The 20,809-nt window shown below is 35.6% G+C and overlaps 1 protein-coding gene across 10 annotated transcripts in view; it reads left to right on the top strand.

Moving 5' to 3' along the window:
• Positions 1–20,809, top strand: part of WDR64 (WD repeat domain 64) — a 72,070-nt gene that overhangs the window by 8,638 nt on the left and 42,623 nt on the right. For 3 of the 10 annotated variants that reach the window (XR_003534361.1, XM_027684225.1, XM_027684217.1), the window contains exons 4-11: positions 120–247; positions 5,966–6,065; positions 6,564–6,667; positions 10,811–10,840; positions 14,474–14,578; positions 16,145–16,359; positions 16,880–17,014; positions 19,686–19,765. Coding sequence is in view for 9 of the 10 variants with exons in the window: in XM_027684225.1 (XP_027540026.1) it covers positions 120–247; positions 5,966–6,065; positions 6,564–6,667; positions 10,811–10,840; positions 14,474–14,578; positions 16,145–16,359; positions 16,880–17,014; positions 19,686–19,765 (897 nt within the window). In the remaining variant the exon portion in view is untranslated. Of the gene's footprint in view, positions 1–119; positions 248–5,965; positions 6,066–6,563; positions 6,668–10,810; positions 10,841–14,473; positions 14,579–16,144; positions 16,360–16,879; positions 17,015–19,685; positions 19,766–20,809 lie in introns of those variants that run through there. The other 7 variants (XM_027684233.1, XM_027684265.1, XM_027684274.1 and 4 more) reach the window with 7 other exon arrangements.

Raw genomic sequence — 20,809 nt, 5'->3', positions numbered from 1 at the left:
GATCTAGAACTTGCATGCTCTTGATATTGAAAGGAGAAATAAAACCAGAGGTAGGGTGGATAAGGAAGGAATCTGTAGCTTGCCAGTTTTAAACTGTGGATATTGTTCCTCCCATACAGATGAGATAGACTATGATAAGTTCTATAAAACCACACGAGCACTTTTTGGTTCAGCAGTTAAGGACCATAATATTCAGGCTTTTTTCAGGAAGACTATCAACAACCTTGACATGCCAGACTGGTTAGAGGTAAGGATTTCTGAAATTTTATTAAATATAAAAAACCTAATTAAAATCTTCAATGGTAACAGTATTTCTCTGTTGATTATGTGTTGTTCATGAGTCTGTCGTTCAAGAGCTCCATGGCATAAAGAGGCCCACTCACGTTATTATTTACCCTAGCTGCCTGGAGCCTGGGTGTGTCCAGGTCTTCTAAAGTACTTCTGTGATATGCATTGTCCTCAGGCTTCCCAGCAAAATGCAAAATCCTTTATGACTACAGTGTGTGATTTGTGCTCTGAGGATAAGTCTGTCTTTAGCTAAACCATCAGAAATGCTTCATCTCTTCTCTTTCCTCTTTTTTCTCTTACCTTTGCTTCCTCTCCTTTCTCTTCACCTATTCACAGGCTTCAATCCAGCCTTCACTTTAAATATGAAGCATTAGAGGTATGGCTGCATTTTAATAGAGAGTTTTTTAATCAGAGAATTATGTATGCATTATTTAATTCTGTAGATGAGTGAGAACCATGTAATCATTTTTTCTGTCTCTAATGGTGGTAAATAGAAATTTTTTGTAAAAATCATGTAAGAATGAGGTAACTATGAAAGAATTGATTTGGTTTACCCTCCTTTCTTCTGGCTGCACATAGCTTAAGGATTTTCTCTGCCAGAGTTGCAACTGCAGTCCATGTTTAATATCGCTTCATGGATTTTTAATCTACCCATTTGTAAGTTACTTCTGCACCCACCTAAAAAGGATATCCAGTTTTTAATTTTGTGAAAAAGAGCTTTGTCTTGCTTTTTTTTAAACATGGTGCTCTTTTGTATTTGCATGTTATGAGAAATGAACACTTGCTCTAGAAATGTGTCTTTTATTAAGATATTTCCCATGGACAGTGTTTCGAGCAACTGTTCTATAAAAATGACTGATTCTTAGATTGTTAGAGCCAGTCTGTATCAAAAGCATCCATCATCATATATTACTACAAGATTTTGTTTGTTTGTTTCTGACCTGAAGACAGAATTGTGCGCATGGGACATAACTTCCAGCACGCGGTGACTTTCCTATGATAGCATAGGTGGCATTTCATACATGGCAAGTATTTACTGGACTTAAAGCCTTATAGCAAGGTATTGACAAGTGAAGTAGGGTGAACAATAAATTCATCAGCATATTTATATTTTACGTTACTCTGGAACATCATACTATTATTTGAACTTTGAAGATACCCAGTACCTGTTCTTTACATGTTATCAACAATTGCTGTCAAGTAATTTCCTAATATCAACTTAAAACCACTGTGTTCAGCCCTTTCTATTTAATAAGGTTATGTATGGGAACATTTCTGGTTAATACCTCGCTTAGCATTGTTTTTACTTACAATGTCATATTACTCACAGACTTTACTCATGTCAGGCATTAAAGATTTCCTTCAGGGAGGGCCTGGGGCAAATCTGGAAAATAGCTGACAGTCTGAAGGACAGTCCTTCGTTTAGGGTAGCAGAACAGTAGCAGATTATGTTCAGTCTCATTGGTTTATAAGAGAACTATAGGAAGCTCTTTTCGTTTATTGGATTATCTTTTACTCCAAAACCTTACTTGAGTTTCTCATGCAGTCATACTAGTTACCTGAGCTGCGTAATTAACCAAGCAAGCACAATAAGGGGTGTAATAAAAGATGCAAAGCCCCATTAGTTTCCTTATGAAATCTGTGGGGGAATTGCCTGGGATAAAATTCCCCAGAACCCTTTTTATGAGCATTCCTCAAATTTTACCAAGTGTGAGCTGACTGATGACAGCCTTTTAAAATGCCTTGTGCATAACCTTTCTTGAAAAAAGCAGACCATGGTAAACAATCAATATTCAGCATCTCAGAGCATGTGTTTCATGTAGAAGATGGATATCAGTGAGACTATATTGAATGCTATAGGGAATGAAACAGAAATATTTGTTATTTCTCTGTTCAAAGGAATCTTGATTAAAGTGTTATTTTTTTCCTTTATTTTCTCTTGAGGGGAGAAATATTTAACATAAAGTAACTGAAAATTCATCCATGACAGAAATGATAATTCAGTTATGAAACAGACAAAGATCAGACTATTTGAATCAGACTCAGTGTTGCATTTATTTCTTTAACTTGACACAGCCTTATCCAGCACAATTTGAAATGTAATATTGCATTGAAAAGCTGCAGTGAGTTTTTTGCTTTTTTGTTTTCTTTTTGTTTAGTGAGAATACTAATGGTCTGTATTACAAGCTATCTCTATGTTACAGAACATAAATCTAAGCTCCTTTCAGGAAAAAAAAAAAGGATCTGATTTGGTAGTCTTGGTAGAGAGAAAGAGATGAAAACTTCATTAAGAAAACTGCTGACTCCAGGAGTTCTCCAGAGTTAGCTTACACGGAAAGAGAATAATTGTTTATTGATCATTTGATTGTTGTCTAAGCCCAATTTACATTAACTGTAACTTCAGCATCAGCTTTTGATCTCTTGTAATTGTGATAACATCCTATCTGTAATGATTGGATCACAACAGATCCTTCTAGGATCATTTGAATGGGTTCTAATAAAATAAAATGGGATCCATTTGTATTCTACATATTATGTGGTGGTGATCTTTTTAAATTTTGTTTCTCTGACAGACTCTACAGTTTCAAAATGCTTCAGGTAATCCTGTAGAGTTACTAACATCAGGAATGAACCCAGTGTTCTAAGTGACTTGCTATGCCAGACACTTATAAGTGTAGTAGCTGTAGTACAGCTCTAAATTCTCCTCATCTCTTTTTCACCTCTTGACAATCAAAGATGTATACATTTACTTACTGATAAGCGTGCTTGTAGACCCTTTTTTTTTCCACCCATATCTGTAGCTCTTTTTATTTTTCGGTTGATTCTATTTAACACTTGTCCAGCCTAAATCCCACTTTCTTTTCTCATACTCCTTAGTCTTTTCATTCTTTTTAAGTGAAGCCTTTTTTTCTGAAAAAGAAAAAACAACAAAATCTACAAAGCAAACAAAAATAAACACCCCACCAAAAAGAACCCAAACAACCGAAAAAACCCCAAAGAAACACAAAAACAAACCCCTGCAAATTTGCTCCTTTACATGCTTGAAAACTCTATTGGAAAGATTATTGGCCTTTTAAGACTGGAAAGTATTCTAGTTATCCTAGTTTAGACCCGCTGTTCTTTGAGAGAGACAGTGAAAGAGACAGAAAGGCCTCCCTTACCTGAAGCATTTGTTCAATGTTCATCAACCTACAAGTTATAGTAGACAAATCATATCTATAAACTTCAGCTTGGACATACCTTTAATTGGCCCCTGTGAACAATGTAAGTAGTCTTGATCTTGCCTCAGCTTCCTTTATATACTTAATTTTTCAAATCTATCATTAATAACAGTTTCTGTAACATCCTAAATAGCCCTCATGGTTTCTGCTGTCTGTGCTCCAGTTTCCTAATTATTTTTTTCTAAAAGTATGGTATTTCAACTCTGTTCTTCTGAGTTCCCCTTCTGCTTTTGGCACTGCTGAGCACACTGTCAATCTTGAAAGTTAAGCAACAGGGATACACTTCATGTTGTTCCTTTGATATTCCTCTTTTGTCATCTCTGTCTCTCTCTCTCTCCCCCTGCCCCCCTTTCCCAGAACTCTGTCCCTGACCCTTTGTTCCTCTGTTCCTACTCTCACAGATGTATTTTTTTCCAAATTTACCTCTCCATATCTGGCCTCTCTTTAGCTTGAAAAAAATCTTCCAAATATATTTCCATGACCTAAAAGATCATGATCTTGTGTGAGTGTTCCTATTTCTTTAATTTACTGATGTTTCTCTCTTTCAAGTACCTTCATGTTCAGGGTTTTCTAAGTTTTCAGTAGTCTCCACAACAGTACACCCATGCTCAAAGGACAGTTTTTTATTAAAAAAAAAAAGGTAATCTGAAATCTGCTCATTAGATAAATTAAGATCTACCCTTACTTATTTGCTGGCTTCACAATTTAAAAGACATATCTTGGACAGTCTAACAGCTATCATTTATCAATGCCTTGGGAAGCTAACTTCTGCATCGCTTTCCCAAATGTAGCTGGCTCTTAGACAGCTGTAGTTTTTCAGTGATAATCATCTGATGTTTAAATTGCATTTTGCTTCACCTTTTATGTTCTTTGTCAACCTCTGGTAGACGTCATGGGCTGTTTCCGTGTTGGAGTCAGCAGAAGCCATTTATGCAGCTGTAAGGGATTTCTAAGATGACCTTTCTTTGGGCAGTTGTCCACATGCTGGGCAGGAGCAAAAGATCAGATATGGCACCATCTCATGTCTACAGGAAGCAAGACAGGACACACCTACATGTGCACTGAAAACTTTCACCACTGCTGGTTTTAGGGCAACTGCTGGCCTAGCCCAACCACTGCACTTGGCATCCTGTCAGGACTCAGGAGGGACCTGATACTGGATAAGTCTATCCTTAAAGAAAAAGTCCTCCCACCAAAACCTTAGTCCCCAAAAAGTTGACGGGTCTGTTCTCCTCTGCCTGGGAAATGGGTACATACACTTAAGAAAGCAAAATGTCACTCCTTTCAGTAAGGACAAAAGAAAAGATCCGTGGAAGTACAGGACAACTGGCCTCTATGTTTGGATACAGGATGGAAAGACACAATGATAGTTCAAGAAACTAGAAAGAGAAATGCAAGAGGCTGTAATACATAATATATTGACTGGTGATGTCTGATAATAATCGTGTATGAGGTAAGGAGGGACCTGTGAAGTGAAAGATGAAGACTAATGTTGTGTGAGAATATTTTTTTGAAAGATGTACATCTGAATCTCTTGAAGAAGGAAAATAGGAATTCTATTGTATAACATGGAAAATATTGAACTAGAATAAAGTGCTAAGTTTTGTCTTGCATCCAAAGGGGCATTGCTTTCAGAACTCATGAAAGAAAGTGAGTATAAACAATGTCCATATATGAGAAAAGAGTTTAAAGTCTGTACAGCTGAGTGGGGCTGAACTAATTTCCTAAGGAAATTATGAAACTATTTTTGGGTACAGAGCTTGAGCTTTGGAGAGCATTTCAGCTGAAAATTTCACACCCAGCAGCAGAAATGAGCTCCTACCTGAATATCTGTGTAGGGATCTCCATCATGTTCAGCACAAATGGAACATTGCCAGACTCAGGGAGATGGCCAAAGAAAGAATTTTTAAAAATGGACTTTATATTCAGGGTTTTTTTCCAGCAAATGAGAATTTAAATATCTTTATGGAAAAGCTCTTCTTCTATGAAGGCTAAACCACTATGCTACTTTGAATATCTCAGTTTATAAATACAGAGGAATCTGTTTTGTCTGCCTTTTGCTGTTTGTTTTTTTTTTCTAGTTGAGGGCCTAGCCGAGGAAGCACAAGTAGGTAGAACCGTAAAAAGAAAATTGAAGATTATTATTTACAAACAATCATTACAAGGCAAAGCTGTACTAATGGCTTTGTCAAATAGATGGGCTTTATTCCTAGAAGCCCTATGTATTCTTGCTTCTTTACAAACATTGAGGAAAGATTGTGCCTGAGTAGCAGATCTCAGGAATCTAAAGCCATATTTACAGCTAATGGTTAAAGGAAACAACATGAAGAAACTTACTCAAAGAATGTTAGATTAAAACGTGAGATAACTATTTGACTTCATACATATAAGCATATCTTCCAGAAATAGTTTTGCAATAAATTACTTGGTTTGTTCTTTTTTTTTTTTTTGTTTAGATTTTTGGCTGTTTCACAGGAGAAAGTGATGACCTGCTTTCCCAGTCAAAAGAAAGCATGGTTTTCCTTGTATCTGAAAAAAAGCAGATTACTGATTCAGGTGACATACTTCATTTGTATCAAAGCCTATTTCTTTTTAATGCGATGTGTTGCACACTTTCTTATGATAAGTTCACATGTCTGTCTTTGCTTGTTCAAGATTCTATTTCTTACATGTTCCAAAATATACGGTTTTTTACTAAACTCATTGCATCTGAACACTCCACTGCTGCTTTTGCCAGTTCTCATATTCCTAAATTGCTTTAAAATTATGAATTTTTCTGACTCAGACTGTAATTTATGCAGTCACTCTCTGTATTTCTGTATTTTTTGAAATAATGTAAGAAGAACTAGCACATCCATAATCCATTAATGATATTTAAAAATGCAACATGTTTAATTAGGTCAAATATGGGATAATCTATGATATAATGCATCACTGCCTTGGACTTGGTATCAAAATTCATTTCAGGAAGAGAAAATGTTCCTGCTATTATAGTTCTATTTTTTTAGATTTCCTGTGTCTGTAAGATTAAGTGAAATATTTTGTCATTGACAGTTGTCAAGAGAAAAGATGTGATTAAGGGTATAGTGAAGGTATCCCATCTGGATTTCACAATAACAGCCTCCCAGAAAGGAGTGATAACTATTTTTAACAACCAGGTAATTCTGATTCAAACTGTTTTATTATTTCATTAGGCATTACATATGGGAACTGAGTGGACTGTCATCTAGCATGCAAATTAACCTCTAAAAAAGCTAGATATCTTTCTTATCAAAGTTAAGTTTTTCTATATTTTCAAGTACAGTAAGAAATACACATTTTTCTTTTCAATTATAAACCTACTGAACAGTCCACATAAGTTGATATAAGGTAGAGATGGTTAATAAAAGACATTCTTCACAGAAATTCATTTAATAGAAAATAATCTGCATTTCTTTTTAGGAAAGGTTCCCTTAAAACAAAATATGCTATCAGAATTAACTTGTAGATATAGAGTGGAAATCAGGGAATTAACTGTTTTCTACGGCTACTGAAATTATCTAGAATGGACATAAACATTCATCAGTTTGCAAATAAGATTTATCCAGTACTGCAACATCTAAAAGCTTGAAAGTCATGAGTTTTGTGACAGACCGAGTGATACTGATTCACAGTTAGTCCCCTAATCAGTAAACTGTAAGGAAAACTGTACCATTTTAAGTAGAAATTCACGCTCAAGGTGCTGTTAAAGTAGAATTTGTGAATTAATCTCCCAGATGATTATATTACTATTTAGATGTAATTTAGCACTTGTAGATGCTATGAGGTACATCACACATCTATGGTCATTGGTGGTTTATCCTTGCACAATTTTAATGCAACCAGTTTATGAAAAATTATTTCAGTCAATGCAGTAAAGCTTTAAGCAGCACTAATGCTTTCTAGGGGTTTTAGCTAATTAGTGCATAATGCTTATGACAGTAGCTTGTAAACAAAGAAAGGACTCCTGTGGATGATTCAATAACAAAGTGGTACTGCAGTTTTAGTAAACGCTGAAATAATTTATTTGAAAGCCTAGTTCTCTATCCTCCAGAGCATTATCCCTATTACGTACCTATGAAAAATCATTTCACAAAGTATAAGATTAAAAATAGCTTTCTTCCCCACCTGCTAGCTGTCCATGCTATTTTCAAGTTGAATTACTGCCTCCTGATGGTTGGGCTGATGTCATCTGACAGTCACTGCACTGATGTCATCTGACATCAGTGACTGCAATGTAAATTATTTTACATAGTTGCTTAACACAGTGAAATAGGGACCTCAAATCCCACTTATAAAACTGTATGTTCTGAAAATGGCTAAGGCATTACAACAGCAGACATTTACTCATTATAAGATCTCTGGTCACAGTTAATCTGAGCAAATGATTTTTTACTTCATTAGAATTGCTCTGATACATACTGAGGAAGCAAGAGAAAACTCTGTCTCTTTAGCATTGCAGTAATTTGAATCCTGTTCCTGGAAAATGACTTCACATGACAAAGACAAATACAGAGTTGGCAATTCATTCTTATCTCAAAGATCAAGGATTTAAAGAAACCTTTCAGTGAGTTTTTGTCTAGTTTGGCTTTGCAACATAGTTATAAGAAATATGAAGATGGTTGCCCTGAAGATACTGCTTGGTAGGACTCACAATCTGGATGAAGGGGCCAACATACAATTTAATGAGTAGTGCATAGACAAATAGACAAAGAGGCTTATTTTGTATAATTGTTGCATTTGCAAGATTATTAACTTATGGTGTTCTTGGATGCACATATATCCCATGCAAGTCAACCTGCTCCATGTACATGAATGAATAATATGTAGTCAGATGTAATTACTGAATCCAATATAATACAGATTTTTAACTGTGCCACTCATCATGGCTAGGCTTCGTGAACGAAGATTTGGGAACTGTGCCACTACTGAAGCATTTAAATAGTAAGAAACATACATGTAGAGGAAGAGAAAGGAATATATTCTGTTCATTCACCCCGGTGTAAAGTGATGTTCAGTGCAAAGAAGTTTTCTCAGAAGATCAACACCGTATTATTCACTTTGTTCTTTGGAAAGCAAATACAATTACCTTCACAACAATTTATTTAATGGTTGTGTTATATCCTCGGACTCAGTTAACAATCTAGATGAAAAGTTTTTATTTGATACTGAGTGGAAACAGAGAATAGTTAAAAACTTTGGGAAAAAAACACTTATTTACAAATAGGATTAAGAAAAAGTAAAGAGGTTGCAAACTGTATCACTGCCTGTCTATCCATTAAACTTCAGTTAAATAAAATTAATCATATTTTTTATCAGCAAATTATTAGTGTCACTCATGTTAGATGGCATTAAGAATGCTTAATTTAGCCTGTGTACATCAGGATAGCTTTCAAAATCATCTCCTATTTCACCAGTGACAGGCTTCCATCATCCATTACATAAATTGCTAGTGAATCTCATTATTGTCTAAAAGAGGACTTGGAGACTTTTTAACCCTGGTTGCTGTAATAAGAAATCCCCTGTTCTTTTACACATCTGTTGGAAATTGAAGTGAAGGCAAAGAAATATTCATTTGTAGACCAGCAGGTTCTCGGTACTGGTAAGGCCACACCTCAAGTACTGTGTTCAGTTTTGGGCCCCTCACTACCAGAAGGAGATTGACAGGCTGGAGAGAGTCCAGAGAAGGGCAACGGAGCTGATGAAAGTCTTATGAGGAGCAGCTGAAGGAGCTGGGGTTGTTTAGCTCAGAGAAAAGGAGGTTCAGGGGGGACATTATCACTCCCTACAAGTACCTGAAAAGAGGTTGTAGCCAGGTGGGGGTCAGTCTATTCTCCCAGGTAACAAGCAACAGTACAAGAGGAAACAGCCTCAAGATAAGCCAGAAGAGGATTCAATTGGATATTAGGAAAAATTTCTTCAACAAAAGGGTTGTCAAGCACTGGAACTGCCCAGGGAAGTGGAAGAGTTACCAACCCTGGAGGTTATTTATAAGATGTGTAAAGTGGCAGTTGAGGACACGATTTAGTGGTGGACTTGGCACTGTTAGGTTTACAGTTGGACTTGATCATCTTAAAGATCTTTTCCAACCTTAATGATTCTGTGATTTTGTGATTCTATTTGAGGGCTAAGCATTGCTTTCTGCAACAAATGTGGACCTAATGTGCTTCAACACCTGTATACAGCTCTACACCATCAGCCATTTCCTGCTTCCTCTAGAACACAAGACACTCACCTTCCTCAGGTTCTCAGACACGGATACTGCCTTGATCAGCACAAAAGACCTGTAGGAGTAGGCAGCCTTAAGGACACACTCTGGTTAATGTTACTGTAGATAAAGCCAAGTCTGATAACAGTGCATGAATATCCATCTCTTGATTAACAATACTTTTAAACTCTGCTCAAACACTGTCCATGATGACACCGAGCATCTCACTTCTATGGGAAGAAAGACTTTGATCCTAGCTTCTTGATTTATGAAATGTGGAATTGGTGGGATGGGAACTGAGTAGTTACTGATGAGGGGCAGGGGCAAGAGGAGGTGAAAAAGCAGCTGCGGGTGTTTCAGAAGGAAAAAGGTTGAAACTGCTTTTGAAAACTGAGTACTAGTTTTGCTAAAGGAGATAGAAGGTAACCCTATCTCTACTGGATGATGGTGTCAGGTATTCTGACCACCTTATGACTTTAAACTCTTCCAGTTTTGAGCCACATGCTACACTGTCCACCAGTAGTTACATTTGGTGAAAGATGCCCATATGGGTAGTTGTGTTTGCAGCCTGAAGTGCTACCTCTGCCTGGTATTTTTCTGGCATCTGGGTTGACATTAAACATGGGTTTCTGTAAGACACATCCTGCTTCTTACAGGAGCTGAAGCTGTTCTAGCTGTCAACAAGCATTAAAAGCACAACTCCATCAGAAGACCAGCTGATCTATACTCCCTTGTAAAAATGGGTGTTTTTTACTATTTATTTTTTCACTTTTTTTTACTTTTTTACTATTTTTTTACTTTTTTTTAAAATTTTGCTTACTCCAACATCTCAATTTAAAAAAACCCAAACCAACAAAGAAACCATGAAATAACTGTGAGAGAAAAAGAAGTTTTAAGTTCCTCACTATATATAGGGGAACAGACAGCAGGCAGGTTAAAGATCTTTCTCAGATCTTAACCATGTACTCTTTCTATTGTTCTGATCTACCTGTGAAGAGGAGAGGTAACTTTGTTTAGATTTTTAATTTATTTGCTAACTTGTTATTGTAACAATATCTTTTTGGTTTTTTTTCAGAGGAAGGTTCAGGCAACAATCAATATTGAAGTAAGTTCTTTTTTTCTCCTTCCTGTTAGATAATTTCAATTAAAAATCAGCCGGTACTAAATTGAAATAATTAGAAACTGAGCTTTATTCTAATGCCATTTCTAACTTTGAGACTCCTGCATGATTTGCCATAAGTCAAATAGGTTCAATTTATTGCTTTCAGTTGTAGAAACAATTGAATAACTTGATTTCTTTTCTCTGATAAATGACACCTCAGATAAATGCTGCTTTTTCTATCAAACTGTCCTTTACCCATTACCTTGCCAGAATATTTTCTTTTAAAATCCAACACTTCTATTGTCACTGTAAAATTTAAATAAGTAACATAATGAGTTTGTTAATGAAAAACAGTTCTACATCTTCCTAAGTAGATGATTGGCTACACAGTACATACGTTAAAACTTCATTTTTACCCTGGGAGTATCACTGCAGATTTTAGGTAATGAGCTTCCTTCAGATGACCTGAAGACAAGAGACATTAGTCTTTGCGAAGCAACATGTCCTAAAAGTTTGTGTAAGTATCTTGTGCCAGGAACAGTGCATTTTGTTGACTATCTCTTATTATATAGTAGAAGTTTTTAAATGCAATAGAAGTACTCCAGACCAGAGGCCCTACTACTATGAGCTATGAAATTTTCAGGTGGCCTAGTTAAAAATTACTCTCTTCTGCTTCATGCTTTGCCTTGTCTTAGGGAATAGGCATTTTTATCCAATATTCTTATTTAAGGGCTTCCATTGAACGGTCCTGCCCTTGTTCAATTTAATTTCTTCTCATCTTTCTTGTAACTACTGCATGAAAATAGAATTGAAATGTCTTCTCTTGGACTTGAGGTTCCTGTACTTTTTGGTGGTTATTAAAAGATTGTGATGCTTGCAGAACATAATATTCATGACAACTATGTTATTCTTTAAATTGAAATTCTATATCTTTAAATGAAATAAAATTCTGGATTTCTTTGAGATAATAAATTCCGCTTTCTAGACAGTTGAAATGTATGATGCTATTAAATTTATTACCTTGGAGAACCTTTGAGAGATTCATCTCTAGAATTTGGTCACAGCTTTTCTAATGTAAAGCATGCTTATTAAAACTGAAGCTTTGCATCTCAATACCTTTTATCTAAATACTTTTTAAAAATCAAAGGACAATATCATATGTGAGTGTAAATCATCCCTCACCATTTACTTACTAAAGATACGGTGAACTGTCCTAGATTTTTCCTTGCAGGGTTTACATTTCTCTTTTTCTCATATGCAGAAAAAACAGTCCATTCATTTTTCACTACAATTATTATGCCGTTTTCAGTTCTTTTAACATCATCATCAATACTGGCATCAATAGCTAATTGATGAAGCAATTTATTTGTGTGCATTTTCATGCAAATGAAGTAAGGTACTGAATTCAGGACTTATTCAGAGATAAGTTATCAGACTCCAAACCTTCCATCCATTGATAACCAGTGATGTATGTAGAGGGTGGCTAACAGATTGCAGCAATCCTTATGTTCCTATGCTTTCTTCTATTCAGTGTTCTCATTCTTAAGTTGTTTCAGAATAGAGATTTATTCAAGCAGAGTGACAGAGGTCTTGCCCTCAGGGTATTGAGCCAGAAAGACTGTAGAGCATATTAGGACTAGAAATAAAATCTGGTGAACTGCAGCCATCAGAACTTTCCTGGCATCATGATGGTATAAATGGGACATGAACTATGGGTACAGATCAGTTACTGTTTTGTTACAGGGATGTTATGGAGAACAGGTCACCTCAAGAAAACCTGATTTTGTTTCTTGATGAGATTATGTGACTGAGTGAAACGACTGGAGGCATAAATATAATACACTTAAAACTCTGTACAGTATTTGACTTAGCACCATACAACTTTCTGTTTTAAAATATGACCACTGGAAAAAACCCACAGGAGTGCATGGACTAACAGTCATCCAGCTGACATCTAAAAATAATAGTCACCATAGAGTCATCAGTGAATGATGATGAGAATACTGATAGTGAACAAATCACTTCTCTCAAAGAATGGAAATGAAATGTCTTTTAAATATGACATAGAAAATCATAAAAAATGATGAGCCAAAGTGAAACAGAAACTATTGGAAATGAGGAAGTGAAGACAGAGCCCTTGAGTAACAGGATGGAATAAGGAAAAAATGAAAAGGTTGGTCTTGATCTGGTGCAGCTGCCTTGTTTGTCTGTCAAGTATGGCAGCACTAAGAAAAGAATTTCTTATAAGCTAAAGCTGAAACCTGTTAATTTGACTGCATCACCACACACCAACACAACAAAATAGTGGCTTAATTAGTGGTTTAATTAAAATCAGTTTTTTCATACCAGTTAGTCATTGTTATCTGATATATTGTAAGGACCCCAAAAAGTCACAGTTAACAAATTCTTCCCTAGGAATTACCAACCAATCCATAAGGCCTCTGCAGGACTGACATTTTCCACATGTTTATTATAGAAAATAGCACAAGAAATCCTTATATATGTATTATCATTTGCGCACAGACCATTAGGAAGGAAAGAAGCTTTCTACTGCAACAGGGTGCTGACATCCTCTGTCAGGATTTTGAACCCTTTACACTAACAGCAAAATCAAATTGTGTGCAGGAATGGAAATAAAAGTAGAAACATCAGCAGCTGCCTTTGGCAGCTATCTTTGGCAACACAGGTCTCTGTTTTAGCTGTTTATCAAGTACTTCCACAGGAACAAAGCTTTTTAGAGTTTACAGATAGGTATATCACTTGAAGAACTGCAATAACAGAGCTATTTAAATTTTTCATTTTAATCTAGAAAAGAAAGATATTTCAGCCAGTGTTATTTTATGGATGTTCTGAATTACTTTAAAGTAGTAGGTAATTGTGTCATTGCAGACATAGCAAATGGAGTATATTCCATTTCAATCCCACTGTCATTTGGAAAAGTGCATTACATTTTTTGAGGGGGAGGGAAAGTCAAACAGCTATTAATATTTCAACAAAAAAAAACCCACCAAAATTCTAGGTAGTGTATAATCTTATACTTTGCAAAAGAAATCGTTTTACATTTATACCTGTATAATTTGAGGTACACTTGAAAAATAGCTTTATATGAGCAGATGTATATATTTGTAAATATTTGATCTACCTGTTGGGAGAATTAAAGTTATTTAATACAAGCCACTTATTTTCATAAACATTCATTTCAGTAGGAGTTTCGCTATTATAGATGTAATTTTGACTGCCTTTAATTTTCTTTTTTTTCCAAACACAATTGTATCCGGGTAAAAATTTAATCTGCTTTCCTATAGATGTTTTAGCTTAAGTTTCCTCTGCTCCAAGTGCTTTTTCAGAGTGTCATTACAGTTCAACTAACAATATGTGTTGTATCCTCTCATGTGCGACATTTGTGCCTCTGAGGTAAGCCACTGATAACTGAGGTTGAGCCTGGTGCCTCTGAAACTATATCTATGAGCTAGAACTAGAGTTCCTCATGTAGAATTAGAACTCTCAGTGGGGCTAGACCTAGCAGGTGCTAGTGCAGAGTATATGGAAAAATGGTTTAAAATATGTACTTACATGATAGAAAATTTATAAATTTACAGAGAAAATCCTTCTGTAGGTTCTCTTTATTTTTATCAGGATACCGCTTGGATCACTGGATGTGATTTCCTACCTCAGCTGAAATATGTCGTGGCTGTAACTGAAAGTACAGTCCTTGTCTGGGACTATAAATCAGAAGATAAGGTATTATGTCAGATGAGACGAATGCTACCATGAAGCCTGAAAATTGATCAGTCTTTGTTTTTGATATATATTTACATTCCTTTGGTCTAACAGGAGGAAGGCTTTTAACTTTGTAGGAACTCAGTGAAACAGTGGAATTTATACTAAAGAAGGAATACCCTTTCCACACCAAATGGGATTATTTAAGTGTCTTAAAAGTTTGGAAGAAAAAATTTGTACTATGTTGCAAACAAACCCCCAAAGAATTTATTTTCCATGTGTATCTAATGCATATGTGTGCACCTGTATATCTAATATGTGTCCATTGGTATATAAATATATGTTGGGATCTATTAAGAATTGAGGGACAGGTTTTCCAAGGAGGTAACTTCCTGACTGAAAGAAAATATTTCTTCATATCCTGTGTTTGTTCAGGACTTCCTAAGAACAAAACCATTTTGATATTGCTAGTGTATGTCCAAGCTGTTAAAGTTTTCTTGAATGCCTTATTACAAAATACAATTTTTGCTGACCTATACCTTAGCATTTTCTGTCTGTTCCTGGGGCTTTTCTCAGAAATTCTGAGTTGGCAGAGATGATGAGGACAAACAAAGTAAATATTTTTAGGATAAGATCAAGTCTTAGGACTTAATTTATTTTTTTTTGTTCTCAATATTGAAAGGTTGCTTCCCAAACTCAGACAGGTCAATGTAAGTCCTTTTGTCAATCCAATTGGACTTCTGGGAGGAAGGCTCAAAAATTTATTCTCCAGGTTCCCTCCAGTCATTACATCAGTGAGAGCTGCAAATGACCTGTTACTTAATAGGAACATCTCTTTTTCAAGACCACAGAAATAATATATAGTCAGTTCTGTATCTGTGTTATGTCTCTTTAATGTTTCTGTGCTACATAGACAGCATTGAAGCAGTTAATTCCTATGGCATGTGAACAGTTCCCAGTTTAGGCTGTCAAGGATGATTTAATCAAATAACAGATGGAGTCAGAAAGTAGAACCAATAAACAGTATAATACAGATGACCCAAAATCCTATTCCTGTGCCTTCTCAGTCTATCAAAATACCACAGTGACTTGCAACTGTATTCATTCCCACTATCTCTGTGCTTCAAAAATTGAAACACCTGCCCATATAAGTACACTTGACACTCCTAGGCTGTGTTGATAATTAGGACTCTGATATAATTTCTCCCTGTGTGAATTTGGCTATTTCCAATTTTCTTGTAGACAGCATCTCATTTTGAACAGGAAACTATATACAGTCTTAGTAAATATACCATCCCACTCAGCATGGGGAGATCCTTCCTAAAATTCATAATTAGTATTTCTTCGCTGAAATGGAAAAAGCTACCTATGAAATGAAGCCTTGCTGAAACCCTTACAGTTTGCTATTAACTCCACTTTGGGATGATCTTCCATGAGTTTCTGATACCAGGAAACAGCTATCATAGGGGGAGCTTGAAAAAACAAAGTCAAGATTTGAACACTGATGTAACTGGATAAGCATTATAGATTCAGTCAATTTAAGGACCCTGGTGCAATATCTAATAAACTGTCTACCATATTCCACAGAATAATTGCTATGTCATCAAACCAATGAAAAACTGTCTGCTCTGTGTTTGCACGGTGACTACGCCAGATCACCTGGCTAAGGACAGTATCTTAATGGGAGATGATAAGGGTTATGTTTACCTGCTTACTATGACCAATGATGACTTTATAATGAAACAATATAAACCCGAAAAAGAATCACAATTCCGGTTCTTGGACTCCGAAAATTTTAACATGTAAGTTGCTTATGATAAAATACTATCAGTCTTGCATTATTTTTTTTTTTAATTTTGGTTTTGTCTAGGCTAAATGGAGGATTAATTTCTGTTTATATATTAACCCTATCTAACTAAAGAAAATAATTTTTCAAACTGCAGTAAGTATGATTCACTTGGTTTTATGTGAAGGAAATGCCATCATTTTCAGTGGAAGATTTTACAAGAGATCTTACAACAGGGAGGATGCAGAATAAAATTCCAGGGGAGAATTTACAATTGCTGTTATCCAGTTGACAAAGGAACAGCTTTATTGTGCCTGATTAGGTGGAAGCGTAATTGTGACTGGAGAAGTACAAGATTCAACCCTAGCTTTAGCTCCCCTTCTTTTAAGCTGGAAAAGTGGTTCTGTATCTGCCCTGGATATTAAATGTTAGCATTGTTTGTGTATATAATATCACACCAAAAATTCCTGTCCACCTATGGGTATGTTACAGTAGGTGCTCCTATAGCCTAATAATGTTTCCATTTATATCCCTAGTCTTAAACGCAAGCTACATGATGACTGGGTTGGGAGAGTTAAGTATATTTCTGCCCTAAAATGTTTTGGATCCTGCTCCTCAGACAGCCTTCGTTCATTTGTTTTGGATGACATAAAGCGACTAGACGACAACTTGTAAGTATATGACATCTTCTAGAAAAAAATAGACCTTTTGCTTTATAACTCTGCAAGAGATAAATTCCCTGAAAGATGCCATCCTGTTGTATTTAAGCTGTCTTTTCTGTAAGCATTGTTAATAAAATCAAAAATACAATTATTTAAATGCTTTAATGTTTTTGTTAGCTTTTGATATAGGAGAGGATATATGTACATTACTCACAGCCCTTAAAAATGTTATGTTGACAGTGTTGTCTGCTCCAACTTCTCCTCAGCAGGCAAATATTACTTAGAAAATTGTTTTGCTGCATGTATATCATGTATCCATTCGTTTATAATTTAGATCCAGACAGAAATATATTCAACTTATGTTTCATTTACAGTTTCAGTTGCACCAGTTTGAGTTACTCAAGATTAAACCAAGAATGCAGTTTGTTCTGAGGGCTGTGAAATGGTTTTACTCTGCATCAGGAAAGAGTTTATGGCCCCCTTATTTGTGCCAAGTCCATGCATATGGCCCATAAGTGCTATAGCTGATTCCAAGCCTTTTTAGTCTGTGAATTTAGAGAAGTTTATAGCCCAATTAAATAATACAAATGTGATTTGATGTAAAAAGGACCTAGAAATAACATACATATCGAACTTTTCATTCAAAGGTCTAAAAGCATTGTAAATATTAGATCAGGTTCAAAATTCCTCTGTGAGGTATATCCAGAGATTAAAAGATTTTTAAGGCTAGTAGCAATAACTGAGATAATCTATTTTATCTCTTGTTTAACACAGGCCATAAATATTCATGTAGAAATTCTTGAATCAATCCAGTTAATTAAGGTTTTATGAGTATTGCATGTCTGTTGAGGAACGAGGAAAGTGAAATATGAAACACTTATAACTTGTCCAAGGTCACACACTGTGTTAGCTGAAAAGCTAAGAAATCCCCTTTGATTTTATTGGGAGCTTTGGAAAAATAGAATTGATTAGAGGAGAAAGAAAACTAAGTCTGCAGAGCCAAAACAGTGGTCAAAAGAGTACATGCTACCACCATACACTGTTCGTAATACAGAAATTTAACTACAAATATCTTGGTAGGTCTTTTTCATTTCACACTGGCTATAATTGTGTCTGCTATTGCAATAAATACATATCTCTAAGCAGTTTCACGCAGCAACTAAATGAAATTATATTGAGACAACTGAAAAATTACACAACTGTTAAAATGAAATTAATAGCCCTAAAAATAGCTATGGATCAAATCACTTTGAAATGTCCATTCCATAAGAAATGATAGTTGAAACATATGATTTACTGATTCTAACAAAAGAAATTTTCCCAATTAACTTTGCACCAAAGAATTGTTATTGTACTTGAAGAGGGAAGTAGTATATCTTGTCTCCTACGTGACTTATGACTTAAGTTTCTTTGTCGATAATGGCTGATCAACAGTTATAATCTTTTCTTGTTAAGTATCTAAAAAGGGAGGCACGGATATGATCACAGAGCGCTTCTGTTGTAAGGCCATGGCTTGGGCAAAACTTCACAGTGCCAGATCCGTGGGAACAAGGGATTCTGGTATAAAATAGGAATTCACTGATTTAAATTAGCAGTTCTTCTGAGGTCTTGTCACCTTTTATTTTTCTATATAATTGTTTATTAGGTCTTTAATGAATAGTCTTGATACTCTTGAGACTCCTCTGTTAGAGCTCTGGTAAAAAAGCTTTGCTCCCTCTAAATAATAGGGAGTACACGGCCTTTTATTTACACCTGCCTAGAAAGAACAAGCTCTTTCATTAATCCTCAAGGTTTCCAGAGTCTTTCTTCAAATTTACTGTCACCCCAATTTATGGTTTTCAATATTAATGGTTACTCTTTAGCCCAGAATAAAGGAACTAATACTTGTCTGGATTTCAAAGAAAAAATTTGAATGTCTACTCATTTAGTTCTGTATAACTTATTTACACAGGCGATCATTGTTTCCTGGGAGTGACAGGTGTTAACTATGCTATTACTGATTCCAAAAATCAATAAAATATTCACTCATTATTAGCAATGTATGAAACCTGGAGAGACAAATAGAAGTTTTTCAAAGGATGGATTTAGAAGGGACACTGAGTCAATCTCAGCCTGTGTTGGCTGTTTGCATTCTCGTGCTTTAGCAGTGAATGTAACAGAATAATTCAGTCGAGTTTCAGACACTTGTGGTCTCTTCATCCTGTTGCACAACACAAAATAGATGATATAAAGACTATGCATTATACAATACATTGTGCAGAAGCAACAGAAAAGTAACTGCACACACTTAATGTAACATCAAGGCTGCAATACACCTCCATGTCTGAAGCAGGCAAATGCAGTTGCTTTGGTACTTTTCCTCAGTGACGAAATGGTTTAGGCACTCAGACGTGTGCAGGCTTACTTTGGCAACAGCTACCATTTCAGGAGTCTGCTTTGAGTTTGCCTGTTAAAGAATTCAGGTGTACAAATTGGGTATTTACTTCCTTAATGGAAAGTTTACTGTGTCCCTCTTTCATCAATCACTCTAAGTCTCTGTTATAAATAAATTTTCTTTTAACAGGAGATTGTATACATTATGCATACAGCTATTCTAAACCAGAAAAGTAAGGTGGGATAATTGTAGACTGTATTTTCCTAATGTTTCTTACATGATTAATTGTTTTATTGATGATTGCAGACCTGTAAGGGAATTTTCTGTCCCTAGAGGAGTCAGTGCCTTCACCTACTGTGGAAAGGCAAAAGTCGTTGTCACTGGAGGTAAGTATTGGGATTTTTTCTGAGAGATTGTGCTGTTGTGATTTTTTTTCCCCAATTAGATAAGATCAAATACAGCTGATATAGTGTCTTAAGAACTTAAATAATGGTTTCTGTCTTAAATTATAGGAAACAGATATCTTGCTTTTAATTGCTGGGAGGCTTACTCTGAAAAGATATATTTTCTGACAGGAATCTCTCAAAGGCTCTGTCTGGGTTTGATTCAAGTATCCTATATGTAATAAAACAGGAGAAACAGTATGTTGAACTACTCTGAGGTACCTTTCCAAGTCACAGTGGTGACTCTTAGCCAGGTTATACACATTATTCCTTACAGTATCAGCAGAGCTTCCATCCTGTCACTTTTGGCCATCCTGTCCTATCTAAGGAATCACATTGGCCCATCTTAATACTTTCCGTTGGTCTTCTCTCTGATCATGTTTTCCCAAAGTGTTACTGTTTTTTCTTTCCCCTAAAGCAGACTGCAGAAATAGCACTCTTACATCCATTTCCTCCCTGTTATCCAATAATTTTATGAGCCTTTTACTGCAGTGGTTATATTTGACACTGCAGAAATATGGCTGAAGGATGGCAGCAGTCTTGTTTTTATATTCTGTTTGACAGGGTGGTGCCCTGGCGTGACATTGATGCTGCCTTTCTACAAGTCTTCAGTATGAGGGTTTTGCTTAAAAGTCTGTTAAAAATAGCAATAATACACATAGCAATTCTTACGTCTATATTTAACAAGAAGAAAAAAATAGCCAAGGCTCTGCTGTGCAGCCTTGATAATGTATACAACAGTAAAATAAACTTGAAAAAAAAAAAGAATAGAAAAAGACCTGGACATGGGAAATAATGCAATTCATGTTGAATTGTAACAGTTTACCAAGGGGGAAACTGTGACAGATATCAGAATAAATATCAGACAGTTCTATTGAATTTCTATATGCAAGATTTAAAGGAAAAGCAATATGGCTATAGAAAAGTTATTAGTGAAAATTCTGAAGTTCAGCCTTGGAGGAGATACTGTTTACATTGATCACCTTG

Source organism: Neopelma chrysocephalum, unplaced genomic scaffold (genome assembly GCF_003984885.1).
Source record: "Neopelma chrysocephalum unplaced genomic scaffold, ASM398488v2 Primary Assembly neopelma1_23, whole genome shotgun sequence".
In the NCBI taxonomy this organism is placed as follows: domain Eukaryota; kingdom Metazoa; phylum Chordata; class Aves; order Passeriformes; family Pipridae; genus Neopelma; species Neopelma chrysocephalum.
Note: the sequence above shows the minus strand (reverse complement) of the source record. Positions and strands in the feature narration are given on the sequence as shown.